The sequence below is a fragment of the Lichenostomus cassidix genome, chromosome 8 (assembly GCF_008360975.1).
Source record: "Lichenostomus cassidix isolate B80296 chromosome 8, HeHo_3.0, whole genome shotgun sequence".
In the NCBI taxonomy this organism is placed as follows: Eukaryota; Metazoa; Chordata; class Aves; order Passeriformes; family Meliphagidae; genus Lichenostomus; species Lichenostomus cassidix.
The window spans coordinates 10319352-10343427 of record NC_139489.1 but is presented as its reverse complement, the minus strand read 5'-3'; the positions used below and the strand labels follow the sequence as shown (position 1 = coordinate 10343427).

The 24076-nt window shown below is 40.7% G+C and overlaps 1 protein-coding gene across 10 annotated transcripts in view; it reads left to right on the top strand.

The window, feature by feature from the left end:
• PTPRF (protein tyrosine phosphatase receptor type F) overlaps nt 1-24076 on the top strand; it is a 377255-nt gene that overhangs the window by 169497 nt on the left and 183682 nt on the right. For all 10 annotated transcript variants that reach the window (XM_085067811.1, XM_085067815.1, XM_085067816.1 and 7 more), the window contains exons 4-5: nt 12062-12207; nt 14938-15079. In XM_085067811.1, coding sequence (XP_084923937.1) covers nt 12062-12207; nt 14938-15079 — 288 coding nt within the window. The remainder of the gene's footprint in view (nt 1-12061; nt 12208-14937; nt 15080-24076) is intronic.

Sequence of the window (24076 nt, the reverse complement as noted above, 5' to 3'; positions counted from 1 at the left end):
GTCTCCATTGTGAGCAAGGAACATGTACTCCAAAACAAGTGCAGGTTATACTTTTGGTGTTTTTAGCTAGGGAAGTTTGTTTCTAAGCAGCAAGCAGTGTTCTGGCTTGGTGAGGATAAAGTACACTGTCTCAAATACCCCCTCCTTGATGGAATATGTGTGCTGCCTTGCCAAGATACCTACTGCAATGGTGATGCTAACTGGTTTTCCCTTTTACCAGAGATACAGATATTGTCAGAGGTGCTGAAAAAGAGATAACTTTGTGACACAAGAATTTTCTCCTTTAGACAGACCAGTCCCTGCTGAGCCCCATGCTGCTGTGGAGCCTGTGGCATAACTGGGCTCTCCAGCATTCCCACTGGAGTGGCTCCCCAGCCCCACAGGTCCTGTGTGCAGCCTTTCCTCTGCAGTGCACCCTCCAACCTGTACACACATCCCAGGCCAGCTCTAGAGGTTCAAACTCAACACCTTGTGGTCCCAGTTCATGATCTGCTGGGCTTCAGGATAAACCTGGTGGCCATAGCAAGTTTTTTACGGTGTGGCAGATGGTAACTTTTCCACATGGACTTTGGCTTTCTGCATTTCTTGCAACTCTGCATATAACCAGGTGAAAGCAAGTACAAGTTTGGTCTGGGTAAAAGGCCACAGAAAAGTAAAATCTGGAACTGTGCCTGGTAGCTGGAGATTTAAGGTACTTAGTTTAGAAACAGAGACTGAGCAGAGAAAAGTTATTAAAGTGAAAAGAGCTTTTCAGTTTATCTATTAAATTCATAGCACGCCAAGGAATGGATACTAGAAAAATGAAATCAAGAATGCAGCAAACATGAAGGTGATTAATTTTGATGCTTTTCTAGAACTCAACCCTTTCTGAACCAGAAAGCCCTGGGTGTGGAGGGGACCAGACACCTCCTGGGATGAAGCACCTGCCCTGCTCTGTGCACAGGACAGGGCTGGGTCATGGTGGCTGTAAAACTCTTAAATCTCTGGCGTGTGTCACTTGTTCTCTTTGCTGTGGGGTTTGGACATCCACCATTGTTATATGGAATCAGGGGTTTTCTACATACATATAGCACCATTTTCGGAGAACTCAGGGGTGGTTCCTGGAATTTTCCTGGCTCTACCACATCTTGGTCTCCCTGCAGCCCCTGGGTGCTGCGCAGTGTGACCATGACACTCTGTGTAGTTCTTGTCTTTCTGATGTGGAGGGTTGGAATTGCTCAGCAGCCCCCTGTCAGCACAGTCTGGCTGCCAGGTGGAGGTGGTAGCCCTGACATCAAAACTCTGCTTAAAGGGATTTTGAGTTGTGTGAGGCTCTGTGCCTTCATTTAGCCACTGCAAAAGTACGTCATTACCAGGTAAAAAATGCTCAGTGATGTCTCCCATAAGTGTTCAAACCTTCATTTTTGAACCTCTATCCAAGCTTCCAAGGAGTCTGACTTGGAGGAAGCCTTTTAGTGGGGAAATAGACCTGTTTTTTGGGGAATTTTGAGAAAGACCAAGTCAAAACAATTGAGACCTTGAGACTAACTTAGTTGGTTAGAGCTTGGTGCTTTTAACACCAGGGTTGTTGGTTTGATCCTCATGTGGGCTATTCACTTAAGAGCTGGAGTTGATGATCTTTGTGGGTCCCTTTCAACTCAGAACATTCTGTTATTTACTTCTTTTTTCTTTCCCCCACTTGAGAGTATTTTGCTTGGGTACCTAGCTCCTTGCTCTGGCAAACATTTAAATGTGGAAATTTTATTTGTTGTTTTTCTGCAGACTGTACTACAGCTGCTGCATGATGAAACAGTTGACACAAATAGAAAAAAGAATAAAATTACTGGTGTTACAGAAGTGCCAGCATGCACTCACTGTCATTAAGCAGAAAGTCTTCCTCTTTACCAGGCAGATGAGGCAGGAATTTGATTCATTACTATAGGAAGAGGACAGAGCAACATACAGTGGAATTAAAATGAAATGCAGGTCCCTTCCTGAGAGCATGGAATGCCTTTAGTAACGAATATTCTGAAGAGGTCACTTATTCTGGCTCCCAGTTCTGTTAAAATCCTTCTGCTATGGTCCCTGTTTACAAAATAAGGTTTGCATTTGCTTTTTATTCTTAAAAGCAGAGGAAAAACCTGAACTTGGCAAAGCCTTTTGAACTGCTGAATCAAGAACTAGCTGCTTGCAAAAAAGGATTAAAACCTTTTAATCCTTTTGTGTAAAAAAAAAATGGTGTTTAATGTGGTAGGCATGCTGGCAAAATTAATTTTCATGTTTTTTCAAGCACAAGATTTCAGTTTTGTCTGTTTCCTGGTTCTGCATATCTTAGCGGGTTCTTTACACTATGCAATATGCTTTATTAACTTTGAAGTTTTGAAGAAATTTGCAAATAACAAAATGCAGATTTGGAAGGAAAAGTATGTTGCTAGGAGCAGGCACAGCTGTTCTGTGCTGCATCAGGCAGTGTGGTGATGACTTGATTTCAGAGCCCTGTAGATGGGGGTTTTACTCTCTTGTCCTTTGTACATAATGTGTGCAAGAGAGAGAGACAGCCTGAATTCAGGTGCTGAATTTTGTGTATGATTAAATGAATGTGTTATATGTATGCATTTGAAAGCCCTTAAGTGAATGTTGTGTAAATGGTGATAATTGGAGACAGTCTCCCTGCAATCCTTTCTCAAGCTGAATAAGGTCTAAGGCCAAAGGCCCAAATGCTTAATTGTATTAAACACAGAGGCTGAAAAATTTATTAACTCAGAAAGTGTGTATTACCAAGTTAATTGGAAGCGCCTTTAAGCTATTACCAGGTGGAAATTTGACTTCAGGTTTCAGTTTTAAATTAAAGCAGAAAACCACTCTGTGAGGCTGCTGGAAGGTCTGCAGTTGGAGCAGTGCTTCTCTGCTCTCCTTTGTTTTTCTACTCTGTGTAATGCTTAGTATAAATGCTGGGAAGTTAAAGCTGAACCCATATATAGCTCTGGCTTTTCCCCAAAATATGTAACAGGCTGCACACACAAGCTGTGAGTGCTCTAGGGAAACGTAAAAGCAGAGGATGGGAAATGAAGACAACCTGAGGTTCTAGAAGGGTGTTTTACTGGGCTGTTTTTCTGCTTTGTTTTTAATCAGTATTCTTCAGTTATATGCAGGACTGCTTTATGCTTCTTGGAATATTTTTCTTTTTTTGGTTACATGTTATTTCAGGTATTGGAAGCGAGTAAGAATGATGTCATAGTAGAGGGATTGATTTATTTCCCCTCTCCACCCCCTTCCCATGGACAAGAGTCACAGCCTAGGGATTAGCCAGAGTTAGGGATTTTCTTACTAAGATGTAAAGCAGCTCACACTGATAGCAAGTCAGGCACTTTGAGAAAGACATCGCAATTACAACAGCCTGGAAAAATAACGGAGGAAATTTGCCACCCTGTGTGCAGAATCTGTAGGCCCCCTGCAGATGTGATATGGAGAAAAACCACCTCCCTGTTGCGTTAAGGTCTAAGTTGTCTGCATAAAACTCCACAAATAAATCAGCACCCAGAATGTGCCTTGCACAGCATCCTCGTGTGATGGCTGTCTGAGACAATTCTGGCTCAGTATCGTTAGTTAATTTTAGGCGTTTAAACTTTGTCAACAATTTCCATGATTCATAAAGAGACAGAATTAGAAATTTACTCAAGTGCAATACTATGATGACAGGCTGTTGCTGTAGTTTATTAATATCCAGTAATCATGGCTTTAACACTTGAGTGAGCTAATGGCTTTTAACCCGTATTGCGGTGGAATAAGCAGGTTTATCCAAACATCAGCATTTAACTGGGAATGCTGAGTTTCTATTGGTGAAGGGTTGATTTATGTGTAACTGTCCAGACATGAACTAGAAGTACACAGGACAACAGAGGTTTTAAGATGTTTCTTCAAGAAGAAATTTAAAAATATTTGGTTTTGACTTAAACTCGTGCATATAAATTCCGTGTTAGCAAAAGGGAAAAGAGGGCTTGAAAATGCCTGTCTGGGTGTGGAGGTTCCCACTATGTGTCCACAGAGACACCTCAGCCCTGTCAAAGGCTTTGCCTTTACACTGGGCTTATGGTAAGGAAAGAGCCTGGAGAAATGTAAGGAGCGCCTGTTTGCCAAGACTGTGAAGAAGCAGGAGTTGAAGATTGTAAGAATTTCTGCGCTTAAGTCATTACAAATGCTGGTAAAAGTATATGTTAAATCTATCATGTACCCTTGCATTCTCCTTTAGTTAAGCTTACTCCAGATAAACAAAGCACAGTGGGTCTTACCTGGTGAAATGAATGCCTTGAATCTTAGTTCAGTGTGTTTCCTGCTGGTGTTTAGGGAGAAGCACAACCTCTGCTAGGTGACTGCTTTTGTTCTTTTTGTAATGTAATTTTTGTACTGAAAGTTACAGAGGTCACTGAATGCATTAAAAGATCTACTTCTTGGAATTTTGGATATTAATCATTCCCTTTATTTGATTTCATTTTGTACAAACTCAAACGTTATCTCTGAGTAACTTCATGGAAGTCAGGAGAAGAAGGCGAGGAGAAATGCAACTTGCTCTGAGATAATGTTTGTAGATTTGATTATCATGGACATTCACACTTGAAGCTGGAAAACTCAACCACTAAAATTGGATTGAAATAGCAGAATCATTTTTCCTAGCTGTTGGGAATCTCTTAAGTATTAAAACATAATAAAATCAGATGATAAAAAAAAGGGGAAGATATGCAGGTAGCATGAGGTAACCTGTAATTCAGATTGATCTGAGGAATATGTTGAATTTGGAGTGCCATTTTCTGTGTGATTGGGGTGCAGTTAAGTGTTTTTTAAAGTGGATGGGAGAAAGGATTATGCTCCATACCCTGGCTAAAAAGAAAATTGTGTAAGTATCTGAGCATGCAACACCCCACCATATACATTTGCATTTTTTTAATAAGTACTTTGCACCAAGCAATAAAGGACAAAAGTTTCATTTACAAAGTGCTGTCATCTTAGTGAAATAAAACCAAAATAGGAGAAATAAGGAATGAATTAGCATTGTGCTCGCTGAGACCCACAGAGGATTTAGTAAGCTGTTGTTAAAGAAATGTTATTACAAGGCTCAACCAAGCTCTTCCTACATACAAATTATCTAAGAATAAAAAATTCAAGTTTGAAAAATTGTATTTTGCCAAACAATATTCCTAATAATCACAAAGGAGCAGGAACTACATTTAAACAATGGTGGGTACGTTGAAAGGAAGGCATAAGGATACTAAACATAAGGATAGCTGGAGAGCCCACTGAGTTGTCTCCTGCCCTGCAATAGTTGCTTAGAAGAATCACTGATTAGCTTTCACCAGAGTATCTTTCCAGTAGGCATCCATCTATGCACAGATATCAATCATCCAGGATCATAAAGAAAACTGAGAAAGAGAAATACCTTTGCTGTTTATAGAAGCATGGGCCACCTCTATCTTCTAGACCACTTTATTTCCACTTCAAAGTCAGTCATGAACGCGAGAAAGTCTGTGTCACTGTTGGTTTCTTCCCGGTGTTATAACTGAGCCACATCATCATTTTTTGCATATTTGTCCTGACAGCAGCCGTGTGAGAACAGCAGGTAAGTTTTACAGTGGAAGGTGAGGCACAGTTGTGCCTTTGTGTATGTGACAGGGAAGGTTAAAGGCAGGGATATAAACCTGAATTTCACAGTTTCCAGGCTTGAGAACTGATTTTTCATTGTGATCTGTTCATTCTGGTTTCAAGAATTCCTTATTACTCATTTAGCCCAGGCACCTAAATAAGATTGCCCATGTATGCCTATTGTATGTCATTATCCAGTTCATCTTATATTGCAACTGTAATTTTTTTTCTTCACAGAGGAATCTATTTTCAGTCTTAATTTAGCTCAAGTCATAAAAGCTTTCGGATAAAAATATAAGCTTCCCTCTCCTACAACACTAGTCTTATTTTTGGCTGCCCATCTATTTAGAGTAGTGAGAACTTGTACCATGAGGACAGAGATATTTTTCTTTGAAATCTCTCACAGCAGGTGAGCGTTCGTAGAACACTTAAATGCAGACGTGTTTAATAATTCATTTTTCCTCAAACCTGTGTGTGACCCTTTGGAAAAATTGCATCCACAAGAACATAAGGAACATTCTGTTGCCAGTCCTTGAATTAAAATTTTTGGATGAGGAATATTTGATGTGGGTGCTAAATACTGAAGATGCATCAGGATTCCATTTAATTTTCTCATTTATTTTAAGAAAGTGATGGGTCTTGGAAATACAGCAAGCTAATATTTGTGTATATTATGTATATTTATGTTGCCATATATTATGTTTCAGCCACTTGAAATTTTTGGCTCTTCCATAATTACAAGGTAAACATCTTTTATGTGACAACTATGTGTTTAATGTGTATCACAATGCAAGGATCTGTGCTAAATACCCAGGACCCAGCATTGTTTTTCAAGGATCAGGCTAGTATTCAAGTCAGGTAATGCAAGTCATATGTTACTCCTCAAAGACCACAGTTCACATAAAAGACACCTTGCCAGGTTAGAGGGAGGCTACACCTCTGTCCTCAGCATTGAAGGAAATCTGGCAAGAGGTACTTTTCTCCCTGGGAAAGTCCTTTGGGTCCACTAAGAAGCTGCACAGCCTAAAAACAACGTGTGTGATGCAGTGACTCTGGTCTTCTCGTGTGAAGAAAGGAAAACCTGGAAAAGGGAGCTGAAATTTTACTATTCTGCTACAGATGTTTGGAAGGGCAGATTTTAAAATAGGTGCTGAGATGGTTTTCTGATTTATAAGAGGCGTTTCACAACAAATTTTCTAGAATAGCAGGGAGCAACAGTGATTTTATTTATAAAATACAGGTGAGAGGGGCATCCTCATGGCTGGCTGCGCCCCGTTCTGAGCTACCCTGTAGGAAGGCTGGCAGTGGCTCTCCTGGAAACCTGAGGTTCTGTCTTTGAGGGCTTCAGGTTCCTCTCCCAAGCCCATCACACTTGGTTTTGCAGGGCAGGGCACACGACAGCCGTGTTGGTTAGAGCATACTTGACTGCCTCTGTCTTTCTTTGCCCATGTTCTTTCAGGCCTTTTAAAATATAATTGAAAGGAGCTTTTCTTTTGAATGCGTCACACACCGAGATCAGGACACTGCGTGAGTTTTCTGCTCTTTTTCAAGGATAGTTCAGTGGAGCAGTGTGTGCCTAAATCTCTGCTAGCATCTCTTCCACACCATGAGGCCCTCCTTGTGATTCACTTTATAGGATTATCCACGAATCTGTGCTTTGTCAGCAAGTGGCTTTTTCAACACTACCAAATGTGAGAGGAAAGTCCTTTTCTTCTGAAATGTTGTTTTTTGGGTTTTTTAAATTTCTCAATGGAAAGCATGTCTGAGCGAGTTGTTATTTTTCCGCCCCCAGCCAAATAAGATGCCAGTTTCTTACAAGAGAAAGAAATACTCTATTTTTTTTTTACAGTCTTCCTCCTCAGAACTGTGTTTTTCCCATAAGCTTTCTAGAATAATTTAGTTTTGAGCAAAGACCAAGCAGGGAAAATTTCAGCCAAGAAGGTGAAAGTTTTTCCATTCTCCTGCCTGAAGCTTATGAGTGAATAGAAATGAGAGCAGTGACTTTCACTCCTGGTGTAATTGGAACTTGGTTTTGAAGTGAGGAGCAAGAATTAGTTTAGAGGGTGACGTCTGAATGTGCTCCAGGGATCTGTCTGTCATTGAGCAGAGAGGCTAGGGAGGGAAAGACTGGAGTAGTTTGGACTTACGGGAGCTATGCCAGTCTGGAGTTGTTACTCCCTGTGATGGAGTAAGTGAAGGTGGGTGTGATGGGCACCCAGCCATCCGGCACCTCTCCCTGCTGTCATCCAAGACTTGCTTGGTAGGTTCTCTCAAACAAAATTCAGAGATTTGTCTTTGAAATACAATAGCTTTTTTTTTTTTTTCTTCTTTTTTTGTTTCTTCTTTTTCAAACTTTGAACAGAAAATCTTCAGTTTTGGTCCATAGGTCATCAGGGTAAGGACAGGTTTTCACTGCAAAAGACACTTCAGTTCCTTGTATTTAGTTGTAGCATGTTTGAACAACTAACAGTTAAATTAAAACTTCGAATATGCCTAATCTTCTATGGACACTCCGGTGATTTTGAATTTAAGGAAAGGCAAAAGACAGCATGTAAGTTAATTCTTATTTTTTCTGACTATGTTTCTAGGGCTGCCCTAAGAGTGCAAATGTTCCAAATAGGCTGAAAAAGCCTGTACCATGACCTGGCTCTATCGCAAATGTTGCCCCTTGGAGGTAACTAGTAGTGATAGTCTCACAGCAGATTCCTCTGGGCAGTAGAGTTATAGAGATGTTGGTTGGAGGTGAGATGTGGAGGTTGTCTAGTCCACTTAACATGCATTTTTCACAGATACCAAGACTTTAGTGGATGTTCTGTCACACTTGTGTTAGCTTTCACTGAGATAAGTTTTGGGATTTGCTGCAAGTTACCAATCGGTATAAAAATATGTACGCTCATGCCCGACTCTATTGTCCTGGGGCCAGGACTCAGGATTATAGGTTTGCTTAATTAGTACTTTCCTGCCATTTCAAAACTTCGGGGCATAGAAATGTTTAAAATGCCTTTGTAGAAATACCCTTTCCCAGACTGAGAATTTGGTTTATACACAGGTATACCTCTGTGACCTGTCTCAGAGGATTTAGATGGTTTCCAGAAATCAGTCGTTCAATTAAATGTGCAGAGAAAAAAGATTCATTGCAACAATGTAAATTCAAGGCAGCAGGGGTTTTTAGGTTTTACTGCAGGTGAACATTCAGTTTCCCTTTGTTCTGGTTTTAGTAGTATTGATTTTTTTTTAAATGTACAAAAGTAAAGTAAGTCCTCAGTGTATGAACTGGGGAGTACGTATAAAGTCAGAGATCTAATTGCATTGTACTCTTCAAGGACAAAAGTTTTTGGATTCTGCTGTATTTGCCATTTGAAAAAATTACACTATTTTGCTAAGATCACAGAGTAAATAACAGAAAATCAAAAAACCAAATCAGCTGCTGAAGTGCAATACAAGACATCAGCTCAGCATACTGCATAGCAAAACAGTCAATCACAATGCCATCACTAGCAGCCTGAATGGTAAATTAACATTTCTCTGGAATAGATGAGAGGTGAATAAACACAGATATATGTAAATACAAACTAAGTAGAAAGAGACATGATTGCAGATGAGTAAATATGTGGAATCAGCATCAGTTAAGCAGGCAGACTTAATAATTGTTTGCTGTTCATGTCAGGACAATGTGCCAAAGCCTTCAGACCACAGCCATTGTGTCTTAAAAGGCATTTTCTGGGTTTTCAGTGCAGTCCTGGGACTCTCTTCACTAAGGACGGCAAAATTCAGTACACTTCTGTGAGGCATTTTCTGTGATACTTCTTCACAGAAGCCAGGTCTGTGATACTTCTTCACAGAAGCTTGTTGAGGACAGAGCATGTGTATCCACCAGTGCACAGGTAGTGCTGACCTTGGTGGCTTTGCTGTCCATAGTGGCCTGTTGGAAATCAGGCTGAGCAAGCAGCAGTAGCAGAGGTCCTGGTGGGTACTGTAGTGTCTCAGCTGTGACCTCCAGATCGGCTGGGGTCGGGGCTGGCATGTCCCCGTGTGGGTGCTTGGTGGCTCCCCAGCACCCAAGCACAGCCCATGCTGAGCACCGAATGTGTCAGGTTTTGGAGGGCTCTGCTGTCCTGCTGCCTCTGCAGTGGCTCGCCACCCTCTGCTGTGTGTGGCCTCAGCTGCTGGGTGGCTCTCCAAGTGGTGATGACTGCTCTGGCCTTGTTCTTCACTCTGAAACCAGCAGGTTGACCTCAGCCATCTGCAGGCCTAGCTGTGGGCTGCCAGGAAATACCTGCTCCGCTCTGCTGTCTCCATGGGCTGCAGGGGAATACCTGCTCAGGCATCTGGAGCTCCTCATCCTGCTCTGGCTGGGTGCTCACAGGGCTGTTTCTCTCACTTTTTACCTCATTCCTCACCGCTGTGAGGTGTTTTCCCCCTTCTTAACCTTTTACCACAGAGGCACCGCCATGGCGGTGGCTATGCTGTGCTGTGGGGCCATGATGGGACTGCTGTGTCCAGCACAGGGCAGTTCTGCTCTCCCCTCACACAGACTGTCCTGCAGCACACCCAACACCCCTCGCAGGCAGTGGTGACATATGAGAGAAGCAAGAAGCATCCTGGGCCCTTGGCAGTCTCCCAGGCCTGGGACAAGTGCAGTGGAGTAGTTTGCTTGGCCGAGTGGCCGTGAGTGTTGTCACACCATGCCACATTGCCAGGACAGGGGTCAGCCAAAGCAGTTAGCTTGGGCTACACCAGAAGGTGGAACTGGGGTCAAGGAATTGCCACAGTTTTAGCAAAGTCTCCAGAGACTGCTGTATGAGGGTGAAGTTGTGCTCCCTAGTGTCAGAGGGAGAGCCGCCATCTTCAGTGCTCCTGAGCTCTGCCTCATCCTGCCCTGAGCCACTGCGCTCTCTGCCCTGCTTGGAAAAGAAGAAGAAAACCTCTTTCTTCCAGGTTAGGAGCCTGAATCTGTTCCACAGAGACTTTGATGACCCCAGAGCTCCTTGTAGGGGTTCAGGTGCCAGTGTCTGGAGGCAGGGAGGGGAGGTGAGGGGGGTGAGGAGCAAGCAAGGCCACTGCCCTCTTCAGTAGCTGCCACAGCCTGCCTGGCTCAGCTGTAATTGCAACTGCACCCACAGTATATAAATCTCTCATACGTTAGGAAAATGCATGTAAAGGCTGTCTTCTTTTGGGATCACTGGATTTGTATCCTTCCTAGATCAGGGAAGTTCAGCCCTCAGTTTTTCTAGAGTTCAAAGCACCTGAACTGACAGATGTCATACCTCTCTCCCTCAAGGACACACTTGTGGATGTGTCCAGAATGTGAAGGTGTGGAACCACCAGCAGCTCTGCTGGGGTCATTGGTTTGTTATCTTGGGGTTGAACAGGTTTGTTCTCTTACTCAGGCTCCTTTCTACATGCCAGTAGCTGTCTCTGACCTGTTTATAGGTCAGGTTCACCTTTAAAGTGGTTGATCAGAATTGTATTTGAAAAATGGCTGTAGTGTGACCTGTCCGTGAAATTACATCATGGGTGGACTCTGTTAACTCTCTCTGTGGAGTTAAATGTTTTAGTGCTTTACAGGAATATGTTATCATCAAATGCTTCTCACTGAGGACAAAGCAGTGTTTCAAGATGATCCTTGGATCACATACTGCAAAATTTTCTCATACAGCATGTGTGGAAGAAAAATACAACCATTCAGCCTGGATGTGTAGTTTTATCCATCTGAATCTGTCATGTAAATCCAGAAGACACAACTGTATTTTCATGAAAAATTTAAATTGATTATTAAAATGTTATATAATACTTTTTTTTTTTCATTTTTGCTGAGTCTTTCATGCCTGAATGTCACTTCGGTTTCTTTGCTGACTTTCACTTTTAGCGATTAGCTTTTTAACAAGCATAGGCTAGCCTCTGCAGGTTTCCAGATACTTAAATGGCAGGATTTTTATGTCAGTTCACATTTGAAATTAAACTAAACATTGTTATTTGTATACTTAAAACTGCATCTGTTAATTTTTATGGATGTGTTAACAGCTTTCAGTAAAACTAATGTCAAGGTATGGTGCATTTCATAGGTTTGGTGTGTCAGCTGTTCTGTAATTTCCAGCGCTATGACCATGGTATAAACCTGCAAAAATCCATTTATTAAAAAAATAAGCCGTAAAAATGGTTCCAAATTGTCATATACCTGAATGAATGCCCAGGGGGCTGGGGGGAGCCTTCAATTGCCCTCATTTATAGGTAAGCCAGATGGACTTTATTCATTTCAGGAGAATAAGGTACTCAAGCAGAAACTGTCCTTGTCATGTAGCAGTCTGCACTGAATTTGTGTGGCCGAGGCCATTCAACCTGGATTTGTAGTAAAAGCACCAATGATCTTATAATTTAAATTAACATGACACATTCCTTGATTATCCGATGTTATGTCCTCATGGGGGTGATTTGGTTATTTTTCCAGGCAAGCCAACGTTTATGAAAGCTCCTGAAGATCAGATTGGGATTTCTGGAGGAGTGGCCTCTTTTGTGTGTCAGGCAACAGGAGAGCCCAAACCTCGTATCACGTGGATGAAGAAGGGGAAGAAAGTCAGTTCTCAGCGGTTTGAGGTAATTACAAAAAAAAAATCAACAAAAAACAAAACCAAACCTGAAAATTCGGTAATCAATCTAATCCTCACAGGTCTTAGTGGCATAATAATCATCACTGCAGCCTGGGTATCTCTTTGTCACTACAATACAGAGTGCAGAGCTTTAGTGTAAAGCAGCTTTCCTCCCCTGCAGCAATGCAATCTGTAGAGCAGGTGGTGTCCTTTGAGCACGATGCTGGAAACACACACACAGGACATCCTGCTTCAGATGGGAGACTGGGGCTTACACAGAACTGGATGGCAGATAAAAGTTGGATCTAGCAGTATTTTTCAGTCTTCATTGTCAGGATTTATAAGGCATCTTTTTAACCTGCTATTCCAAGTGAACTTCAAAAGTGAGATGTGAAAACACTACTGGAAGTCTAAGTGATGGCTACTGCCATACCTCCCACAAACAAATGTGCTTGCGAGGGAAATGGTGAAGTCATCCTGAACAGTTAATTGACTTTCTGGTGAACTAAAATACGGGAGAAAGGAAGGGGGAAGAGCAGGTATCGGAACTGTCTTTGAAAAAGGGTCCAATTTGGTTCATATTTTAAATAGCACATGTATTTTCACTGACTTTCTCCACCTTTTTCTCCACTTTCCTTTTTTGGTGTTGGGCTCCCTTCTCTGAAACTGCCCTTGGAAATGTGACCCTGCTACAATTCTGCTGCCTTTCGTCTAATCCCCTGTCTTTGATGTTTTTGCTTTTCTGACTGGAGCACAAGATCACTTTGCTGCCCAGAATGGATTGATTCAAGTCACCAATTTTAATCATGATTTTGTATGTGAGCAGAAAACTTTGATTAAAGCAATCAATTTTAATCTTGCTTTACATTGTTATTTTTCCCCGGTAAAGCTTAAGTTTTGTTGTATAGTAACTATTTAAACATTTTAATTTGTAAGTGCATGCAACCTTTATAGTGAATTTCGTGCTTCTTGTGGCTGACTAGAAGGCTATGCCCTATTATATGCATTTATCTGAGCAATTTCATACCTTTGTTCATATCAGTTTGGACACATAGTTGATTGTGTCAGGAGATAGTGAATAATATTTTTTTCTAGATAACTATAATTTTACTTCATTATTAACAGATTTAATTAGGCGAAAATTGGAATTAAGTTGAAATGGAGAAAAAACCAAATCTGATGTACACACGCTAAGTTGTGACACAGAAGAAGTGCCCATCATTAGCAGATGAACAGCATTTTGGTCTCAGTGACTGTCTGGTCCTTAGTAGCTGTAGCTCTGTTCCTATCACACAGTGTTTGTTCAAAGGATAGTGAGGGCAAAAGAGCTTTTCTGCTGTTTCATCTCTTAGCTTTTTAGTCCTTAGCTTTTTAGTCCTTATCACTGAAGTGAATTAATCTCTGTAGCTGACTGTCTTGTTTTAAAATTTGGCAGTAGTCCTGTCCTTTGTAAAGATTTAGCATTTTGTCACAGTTTCAGATTTAATTTAAAAACTAGTATTTTAAAGAAATTAATTCTCTAAAGTATATTATAGTGATATTCATATTTCTCCTTCTTTACCTGACTCTGTATTAGGGGTTTCTGCAAGCTATTTCTGTTACTTGAAACATAAGGGCTGTTCCTTCGAGCATGAGGAGTACCAGATTTTTTGGTGGTCTTGGTTACCTTTGATTTCTTCCTATTTCTCCTTTCACTGCAGAGTCTTGTGGTGCACTGTTTTTCTCCTTCCTGTTGTCTCTCATTTGATCTTTATGCTGTGGGAAGTGCTCCTAAACAGGCCCTTGAAAATAGGGTAAAAGTTTTGCATGGGGGTAGCACAGGCCCTAGGCTGACATCCGTGTCTGGAACAAAGGATCCCTTAAGTCTCTTCCATGTCCCCCTCAGTTCCCAAAGGACAGGAGTGGGGGACTTCTGCCTTTCCCTCATGCTGTCACCATCTGCAAATTAGTTAGTATTTCCAACTTTTGCTATACTCTGTAATAGGAGAAGGGTGAGTTTGCCATTAATAGTGGCTTGAGGCTGTGCCTTCACAGTGTTGCTGTTAAGGAATAGCATATAGTGATACAGCTGCAAACTAATAAATACCTTTTTCTTCCATGTAGAAGTCAGAGTAATGCATGTTGCAGCTTAGCAGGATGGATGGAAAGGCAATGATTTATTAAAGACTTAATTTATTATGCTGGGGAAGGAAGTGTAATTACATCATTGTTGATTATGCCAGAGTTGCAAAGTACCCAGTTCTGAGGGACATTAAAACCCCTCACACTGCTGGAGTTAGCATGCGCTGGAGGTGCTCAAGGTTTTATTCAAGTTTTGTTACTGTTTCCCTGGCAATCCCACAGGAGTATATCATTCTCCTCTTCCATCAAGGTGAAAGTTGGCACTAAATTGTTATCAGTGATTAGTAAAATCATTAGTGCAAATATGGCTCAGATGTTTTAAATCATCAGATTCACATCTTTATTACCAGGTTGATAATTTGTCAACCTTAATTGATCCATAAAGAACCTCATTGGATCTCCATTTGTTCTGGCCTCCTCAGAGGACAAATATGTTCTTGACACTGAAATTTTTGTGTTACTGGATTTGAAACACTTAACTTATTGCATGGTATTTTAGAGCTTACAGGGCTTGTTTTGGTTTGTTTTTTTGTTTCTCAATTCCTGGATTGTTTTGACTTCAAGTGCTTGTTGCAGAAGGTACCAGTAAAGAAGTGCTTTCTTTCAATTTTCACAGGTTATCGAGTTCGATGATGGATCAGGATCAGTTCTGCGGATACAGCCCCTGCGTGTTCATCGAGATGAAGCTATTTATGAGTGCACAGCCACCAATAGTGTGGGGGAGATAAACACAAGTGCCAAGTTAACAGTTTTAGAAGGTAAGGGAGAAGTTTCTGCATGCCTTAAGTGGCAGGAGATGTGGCTTTTGCAGCCACATGATTATATGGTGCTTTTAAATGATGTGGTGATATTCTAACTTGATTTGGTAAAGCTGTGTTCTTCCTGCATCATTTGCTATAATTTCTCCTATAATGGAACTTCATATTTTTGAGACAATCATGGAAGGACTGCAGATTTTGAACTCTTTAGATTTTTTTTGTTGTCTGATAGAGAGGTGTCATTTCTGACTTGGAGAGCTATCTACAGAGACATTTGTATACTTTTCTCATCTGTTTGCTCTGATATAATACCTGTCTTCAGGGTATCCAAGTATTGTATCTGACAATCAGAAACTTAATCTATGTTGCTGCACCTTCTGGATCAAATCACCACATAGATTTTCAGGTTACTCTTCAGGTTTTGAATTTGATGTGAAATTTAGCTGGGTTTATTTTTCACTGTACTCACAACTTGTAATTCTGTCTCCTCTGTTAAAGAATAGATTTTCCTTCTTGTCTGCTATATGAGCAGATTTTATTTTGCTTGCTATGTTGTTTATGCTAAATGGAGTATTTTGTGGAAAAACAGTTTATTAGATACAAACAGGCTTGTGAACAGTTCATTTTTTTAATATTAAATTGTCAGAATTATTGTCAGCTTTTAAGGAAAGGTGGGGTTTTTTTCAGCACATCAGTATGTTGGGTCATTTGTTTATATATAGGATTTTGTAAATGTACTGAGATGTTACAAATTTTGGGCATTTGGCTGAATGGGTTTTTACCCCTTGCATTTTTACGCCTTACAAGCAGGAAAAGGCTTAGGCAAATTGCTTGTTGCTTATAGATTGATATAGCAACTCCTAAGTAATGAAAAAGCTAGACTTGAAAGTGTTTATTGTTGTAGGATTTTGAACCAGAGGAGACTGGTTATCCCAGTGGTGAGTGTGCTAGCCACACATGACAAGTTGCCTATTGTTCCTTGTTCTTCCATCCCCATTTATAGCATAGAGGTAATCATATTTTCCTCTCTGCTGTGTGACAAAGAATACATTAAACAACTGTAATGTGCTCAGGCACCGTGGTGATGGGAATCATAGAAATCATTCAATACCTGATGTGATTGTGTATCTTGTTTCTGGAGGTGGGGCATCTTAAAGATCAGCTTGCTCTCCAGTAATAGTATCATTAAGAATAGGATAACAAGTGCTATAGACTTGAAAATTATTGGGGGACGAAAATCACATTCTTTTTGTTCCTTCTTGCCTTTGCAGTCATGTATGTGAGTGCATAAAGCTCAGCGGAGCTCTTTCAGCAGTTTATGAGCAGATCTGCATTTAAATGCTTCCTGCAACTGGATTTTTGTGATACTGGATACTTGAATACCAAACTCTTCCATGCACATTCCTGTTTCCTTTAGTTGTAGTTGCCTTTATGTATCTTGGATATGTATGCACATGCACACACACGCTAATAATTTATTTGCTCTGTGTTAAATGTTCAAAGGCCCACAGAGACATGCCTTGCATCAGGGAGCACCACAGTATTTCTTAGCTCCATGGTGCTCCTGCTGATTTCCTGATGAGGTAAAACTTGCAGACCACCACATAAATAGGGAATGTTAGGAAATGCCACAGACGGGAAAAGACATGTGGGCAACACAAATTTAAGAGCTGCAGAAGCAAAAGTCAGTAGCAGTCAGGCACTGAGCCTGCTTTTCCGTTTGGAAAATTCCTTTAATTGGGAATAATGACAGTTGAACATGATCCCATAAGGTCAAAAACGATCTGCAGGCTGGGGGGGGCCATGTGTTCCACTCAAACTGAGGAGTATCGACCCCTTGCTGGGCACTCTTGTAATGGGCAAAATTAAGAAACATTTGCTGCCTAACAATTTGTATGTGCTCATGCATATAGAGTTGTTAGCCTCACTGTGAGATTGAAGAGCTACATGTCCCTTTTATGTTGGCTTAACTGACAAAGAAGAGGAATTCTATTATGATGTATATATATTTAAGAAAAAAATGTTTCACATTTCTCTTTTCTGAGACTTTCTGAGACTTTCTGTGGACAGCTGTGTAATTTTTCAGTCATATCACCTTATTGTTCTGTGTTGTCTGATAGAGATTAATACGTTTCTGCATTTCGTGAATTTTTTTAAATTACTATTAATATCCCTTTGTTTACGTGTTGGCAAACTAGATATTGCAACTTGGTGCCCTGGTTGTGGTTGTTTATTCTCAATGTCTTCCAAAAAATAGTGCTAAGTGCCCAACTTCTCTGTTATGCCATCACTTTCCTGACATGAATTTTGTACAGGTATTTAAAAATGTCACATTTCATGTGGAGCCCTTGATACTCTCAAGACTGTCAACTAGGATTGGATTTTTCCCTCTGCTTTTGGGGTTAAAATAATTTCTGTAATTGGTCTCAGATGGCAGTTTGAATGATACAGACATTCTACACTTCCTTTCAAGAATTTGACTAATGCAATGGTCCCCGGTGCATGACAAAGCTTATCACAGACGTCCTCATGGTTGCATGCTGCTAAATACACAGCATGTATTGATTTTTACATTAAAAATCCTTAATAGCAATAAGTTTTAATGCTTCTTCACAATATGCCTTGAGAACATAGGCCTTAACATTAAATCCAGAAGTCACAGTTAGGGTTTAGAAGGCTGTTATTAGATGTCTTTGTAGCTAACTAAGCTGGAGCTGTATTTTATTGAGATTTCTGCAATGTTCTACAGATCAGAGGCAGGTAATCCTTTCTAATTGCCAACTTATTCTATTCTGAATATTAAGAGAGAAGCATGAGTCCAGTCTTCCAGAGGAATCAGGAATTCTCACAGAAGTGAATCTCTTTTAACAGTTCAGTTCCCTACTGCCCTTTCATTCTTTGCTTCTATGTCTCTCATTTTCCCCTTCTAACCGCAGATCCTGTTGTGACCAAACTACGTATACTTTGTGTAACTGGAAATTATTTCTCCTGTTGATAGTAGAAGAAACAGACATGCGTATACCTTCTCTACTCATTTCTCCTGGGTAGCTGATAAGCTGAATTATGTATGAGTCATATTGAACATTTCTATCTTTTTTCCAATTATGACCTGAAGCAGCACAGAAGTATGTTTCTGCTTGGCAGAGGAGGAAAGCAGTGCGGGGAGGGGAAGGCTAGAATCAATAAGCTGACACACATTCTCAAGAAAAGCCACAGGGACAGTTAGTGGCACTAACAAATTAATAAATATATTATTCAGTGGTAATGTTGAGAATTACAGAGCATTTTAAATAGGGAGGTTATATGAAATATGAGTAGGAAGGATGCCAGCATGCAAGAACGTAGCAGCAGGCTGATGGCAGGAGTGCAGAAGTCCGTGATGCCCTTCTATGAGTGCCTGTGTGCTCAGCATTGCAGCTCTAGTGGGAAAGGTGGCAGTATCAGTGTTTGGCTCTAGTTGTCTGAAGGCAGTATGGAAGGCAGTACAGTCTCTGGTTTCTAGCACTTTCCACCCAACAGGAAGATAAGGAAAAGCAGTGGAAAAAAAGGTCATCAAGGGGCAGGGGAGAAGCATATTGATCCTTTGGGAGAGAAGGGAGGCTCAAATACAAAGTATGTTATCAGTCCCTTCTCCCAGGACTTTCCAACTGGGACATTTAGTTTTGATTACCAGAACTGGGAAACTGGTTAATTGCAACTGGTCCTTTAATGCTTTACAAGTAGGCTTTTTTCACTCCCTTGTAATCCAGAGCATACAGTCATATCCAAGTGACACTAAATACATTCAGTTTCATTTCCCTTGTTTTTAAGTAGGTTAAATGAAAATACCATCTCAAATTTCCATTCTAGATCTATGCAAATCCCCTATGCCTCTATCCCAGACTGCTAATCATGTGGCACGTAGTTATTTGCCTGGAGAGTGCTGCCAGGCTCCACAGGAGAGCAGCTTCTGGTAGAGAGGACAGACAGAAGAGCCAGGGAAGGGTTGCTCGCGCAGTTGGTTTCAGTCTCAAGGTAACCTGGCAAGTTAAGTTTTGCCTGCTGGCTATGTGCTGACAGAAGTCAGGGAAATTTTGGAGTGTTTCACTGCAGTCCTGGTGTTGTGTTTTACCATGAACTGAAACATCCTCATGGTATCAACACTGTGCTCAGCACAAATCCAAAACACAGCCCCATACAAGCCACTATGAAGAAAATTAAGTATATCCCAAGCCAAAACCAGCATATATAGAAAGTTCCTGAGTGCAGCAGTTGTCCTGGGGTGGCAAGCATTTCTACCTTATCGTAATTTGCTGTTTACTGAACCATGTCATGAGCTTAATTTCTTCCACCATCTGCCAGCTGCATTCCAGTTCCTGGGGTTGCCCTGTTTGAAATGCTGTAAATGGTAAACATTTGACTGTTACAAATGATTTCTGCAGAGAGCTAGATCTCGGAAGGCCTGAACCAATATGCCCTTTTTGCAAACATTCATCTGAAAGTGGTTTTTGTCATTGGAATAGTAAACAGAAGTTAGCTATGTTTAATCCTTGTTTATGTTTGGTTAGTTACAAAAGGATCAGTCGAATCATTGTACTTTGGCTTCATTGCTTTTACATCTTTTTGCCAGGAAGAATTTCTTGCAATTTGTTGTAAAATTGAAACAATTACAGAATGGAAATTGAATCTATTTGCATGTGCTCATTCTGACTGTGTAAATGAATTAAGGCTCCCTGTGCTCTTCTGCTCCAGGGATTGGTACTATTCTCTTCATGTGTCTGGTCAAGAGAGGACAGGTCTTTCTTCTATGTGTTTCATGTTAATTAGTTGTTCCAATTTCTTTTGGTCTCTCCCTGGGAAGAAAGACTGCTGTGATCCTACTGCAGAGGTCCTACTCCTGTTCTTAGTTTCTCTACACAAGCAATCCCAATAGCACTTCCTCTCTGTAGGAGGCAGGTAATTCATGGACCCCTGTAACTACTGCTTTGCCAAGAGCTCCAGCACAGTGAGACTCCACGAGCTTCCCTGCTTAGGGAAATGTCCCAACATGCAGTGATGCACAGAGAAATGAAGAAGCCTGAGTCTGTCTGCTTTTCATTGTATCTTGTCCCGTCATGTCCCATGCTTGTTAGAAAGAGAAACATTAAGCCTGTTAAAAAGAGAAACATGGTGGCCTCCTTGCCAAGTTCACGTTGTCACCTAAAAGAATCTAGATCTGAGCTCACGTACACTTGTGCTATTAAGGCATAAACAGCCTTACAAGGAAAGAGTGCTGCTTAACATCAGGTTGCCTAGTGTTGGTTGGGTCAATTTAGGAGCCCTGACATGGTGCTAACAACTCCAGTTAATTCCCAGGTACTGACCAGTGGCTAGAAGGATCCTTCAGGGGGAAAGAGGTGGTCTCTTGGTCCCACTGTGTACAGAAGATTGAGGAGAACTTGTGATTGGTTTCAGTTAGACCAAGCAAATTTACAGAGGCTGTTTTACTTGTACCACCATTATGTTCCATGCTGCCAAAACCTAGACTGCCAGGATCTGAAAAACTGTTTCAGCTTCTTAAGTTTTGCAATCAATAGAGCACCTGTCATTTTAATCCAGGTGCTTCATTATATTTATTTGCTTTCAAAGGTTGGATTCAGTAAGAACATTAGTCTTGCTCTTATAGTTTATTTTTTATAATATTTAACAAGAAAGACCTTTTTGGCTGTGAATGAAAGACAAAGAAGTAATTTTCTCGGGTGAAGAAAAGTTTTAACTGTTGTTGGTCTCTCCTTCGAAGAGGAAAGTCAGCAGATCTTCAGAACGTATCAGATCCAAATGTCATAATTTCCATTTCTTATCTCTGTTTAAATGATTAACTAATGGCACATAACCACATAATGTATCTGTGATAGCAAGTTCCCCCAGAAGACTGCCATGCACTAAGGTTAACATCCAAGTTCATTCCACAAGTTTATGGAGCAAGAAATACAACCTTTGAAAAGTTTTATATGAAATATCACATTGCTAATGCCAAGATGAACCCTTTGGAGCTGTGTACTCCCATAAAACCTTGTGCCTGCACAGGTACTGACCTCTTAATCTCGGGAACGTTTTTCTTTTGCAGCAAATGATCTTTTTGCATATTGGCTCTCAAATGAGGTCCTATGAGATGACATCTTTAATGGGATGGAATATTGTCATGTTCTTAGCAGCAAGCTTCAGTGGTATTGAATACAATGCCCAAAAGCAGCACCTGTAATTTGGGAAGGACTTCCAAATAGAAACAAGTGAACTTTAAGTGTCAAACAATCAAGAACGGAGTACATTCTACAGAAGTCTACAAAAGCTGTAACACAGGGTTCATATTACCAAGTAGCTTGAAGTTGTAATTGTGCAGTTATATCCTGTAAAAGACTTCAAAGCTTCTTGTCTCACATAATTGATTTATTCCAAGTTTATTTAACAGTTTATAGGTGCTGACTTTGGTACTGGAAATCATGTTAAGCAAAGATTTTTTGCTGCCAACAGCAGTTGTCTCCATTTTATTTGCTGCATTTCTGAAATCCTGAATGAAGACATTCAGAAACATGGATGTTCTTTCAGAGCCTTGTGGCAGCCTACTGGTATCTTCTGTCTTTTATGAAAATGAGTAGTTGACTCCTGGGCGTTATTTTCTCTTTTCTTGGGCTCGGGGTGTTGAGAGAGGTTTCTCACTCTGTGCTACCTTAGAGCTTCCTGGGAGATTGTCATGAAAAGTGTGTCAGACTGTTCTAGTGCTCCTCTGCTGTCAAAATGTTCAGCCTATTCCAATAGGTAAATGAGGCACAGATTAGTTTAACTCTCTGGCAGGGATGTGCTCATGCAGGCAGGTTTCTGTCTTGCTGGAGAGGTGTCCCTGTGGGTTGCCATTTCCCAGCTGAGGCCAGGGATGGCCAGATGACTGCTTCTGCCTTTCTGTTCCAGTTTGAAATCAGACAGGTTAGATTAAATTGTCTGTGGTTTAAGCTAATCTGTTTTGACTCTCTGTTGGAATAGATCATCAGTCCCAGCTGGGAGGCAGCAACCACCAGCGCTGCCTTTCACGTCACTGCAGAAAGACTGGCATTCCCATGTGCCCTGACCCCCATGGCCACAACCATGTCTGGAAAGCTTAGACAGCACTGGGATTTTGATGGTGTCAGGAGGCAGTAAACCAGAGGGGAAACTTGGCACAGGCCTAGGCTAGAAAGAGTGATAGTCTGAAAACGGCAGGAGAGTGGGACAACGAAGTGAAGGCTGCCAAAGGGATGCATGTCCTATAAAATTCTACTAGATATTAGGGAGGAAGAAAAGGCAAAAATAGCATAAGTATAATGTAAAATGTTGCAAATCTCAAAGCAGATTATTTTATTGGGAAAATGAGTGTTTAGGTCCCGATTAACCAGAAAGTGGCCAACTAAGCCTCCCCTTGCAGTAAAATCCCCACATGAATGTCATGAGTGATCTGCCAATCCTCTTTTTTATTTTCCTGGCTTTAATGCTCCCTCCTATTCTGCATCTGTTCCTGTTTGATTTCAGGGATTTTTTTGAACATGCCCCACTAGAGATGTGCACACAAGGAGTCTTGCAAGGACCTTTTCAAAAGCCCTGATGAATCGATGAATTTTGGAGATACACCTTCAAATGTAATCTAGGATCATAGTTGCTTTTTTGATTCAGTTGGTCACTGGCTTGTGTAACTTCTCTGCATTTCTCTGATGCACCCATACTTATCTCCTCTCCTCTTGTTTCCAAGCAATACGTGCCAGGCTAACAGCAAAAATTTGAATTATTTCTTACCTTTATTCATATTATTCCTGTCACTTAAGGTGATTTGGCTCTTCTTACTTGACTTCTTTGACTGTCGTCTTTATTTACAGCATCTCCACAGCACTGTTGATTTAAGACCCACCTTTTAAAAGGCTGTTAATGAATCTCATAATTTCAGAACTGATGTTCAGGGAACTTGTTGATGGAGACCATTATTACAGTACTAATAAAAAAATAGCAAACAAGAGAGTGGAGTTGATTAGGTGACAGTAAGCCCTGATTTGGCTCTCAAAATGTTTATTTGGTAATAACTAGTCTGAGGATGGGCCTGGTGACTCTCAGATAATAAAATTATTTTGGAGGACTGGCAGCAAGAAGAAAATATTTTTATTTAATGAACTGTCTATGCAGGGTTCTAGAAGTCTTTCAGAGAAGAAGAAAAAAGACATGAAAACCCATCATTATAAATTAATCATTTTCTTATTGTAAAAGGCATTTCATGGAAATTTATTTAATTCATTTGGAACAGGCAAACAATGACTTAATTCCTTTAGATAACTTGTGTAACTGTAAAGCTTGTCAGAATAACCTCCACACATTTCTTGTCAGATTTAACATCTATTGGTGACCATCAGAAACTAAAATAATAGGTCTTTATCATCAGATATTTCAAAAGACCTTTCTTACTGCTGGATCTCTTTCAAGATGCCTTGTTCTGAGAGCGTCTGTAGCAACCTGTTATTGACAGATGTGCTCTCTGTAGCTGGTATGCCAGTCCTGCTGCTATCTCCTGCTGACTAATAAAGTTTGTTGCTGGTGTGTATTTGTAGAGTCTTTGAAGTCTGTTAGGTTTTGGAATAACCTTCTGAAAGAAGTAGTAACTCATTGCTTAACTATTGGAAATTAATGGGAAATGCTGCTTGATAATGCCACATGGATTATCTGCTTTGCCTCCAAGTAAAAAAGGGAAGGGCCAAGAAGAGCAAGGTGTCTGGAAAGCCTTTCTGAGACTTTAACTATTTTCAGAAAATTATCTTTGGTATCTGCTCATAACCAAGAGACTGCCCACAGCTTAGTGACCTTTTGTCATTTACTGGCATGCCATGGCTTACCCAGGCACTTAAGAGGGTGATCTCCTGTACCTTCTTGTGCAGAAGTGGAAGAATATATCCCCTTGGTAAAACTGGAGAGTAAGTTTTTAAATGAAAAATGAAGCTTGGAGAGTACAGAATGTGATAACCATGACTG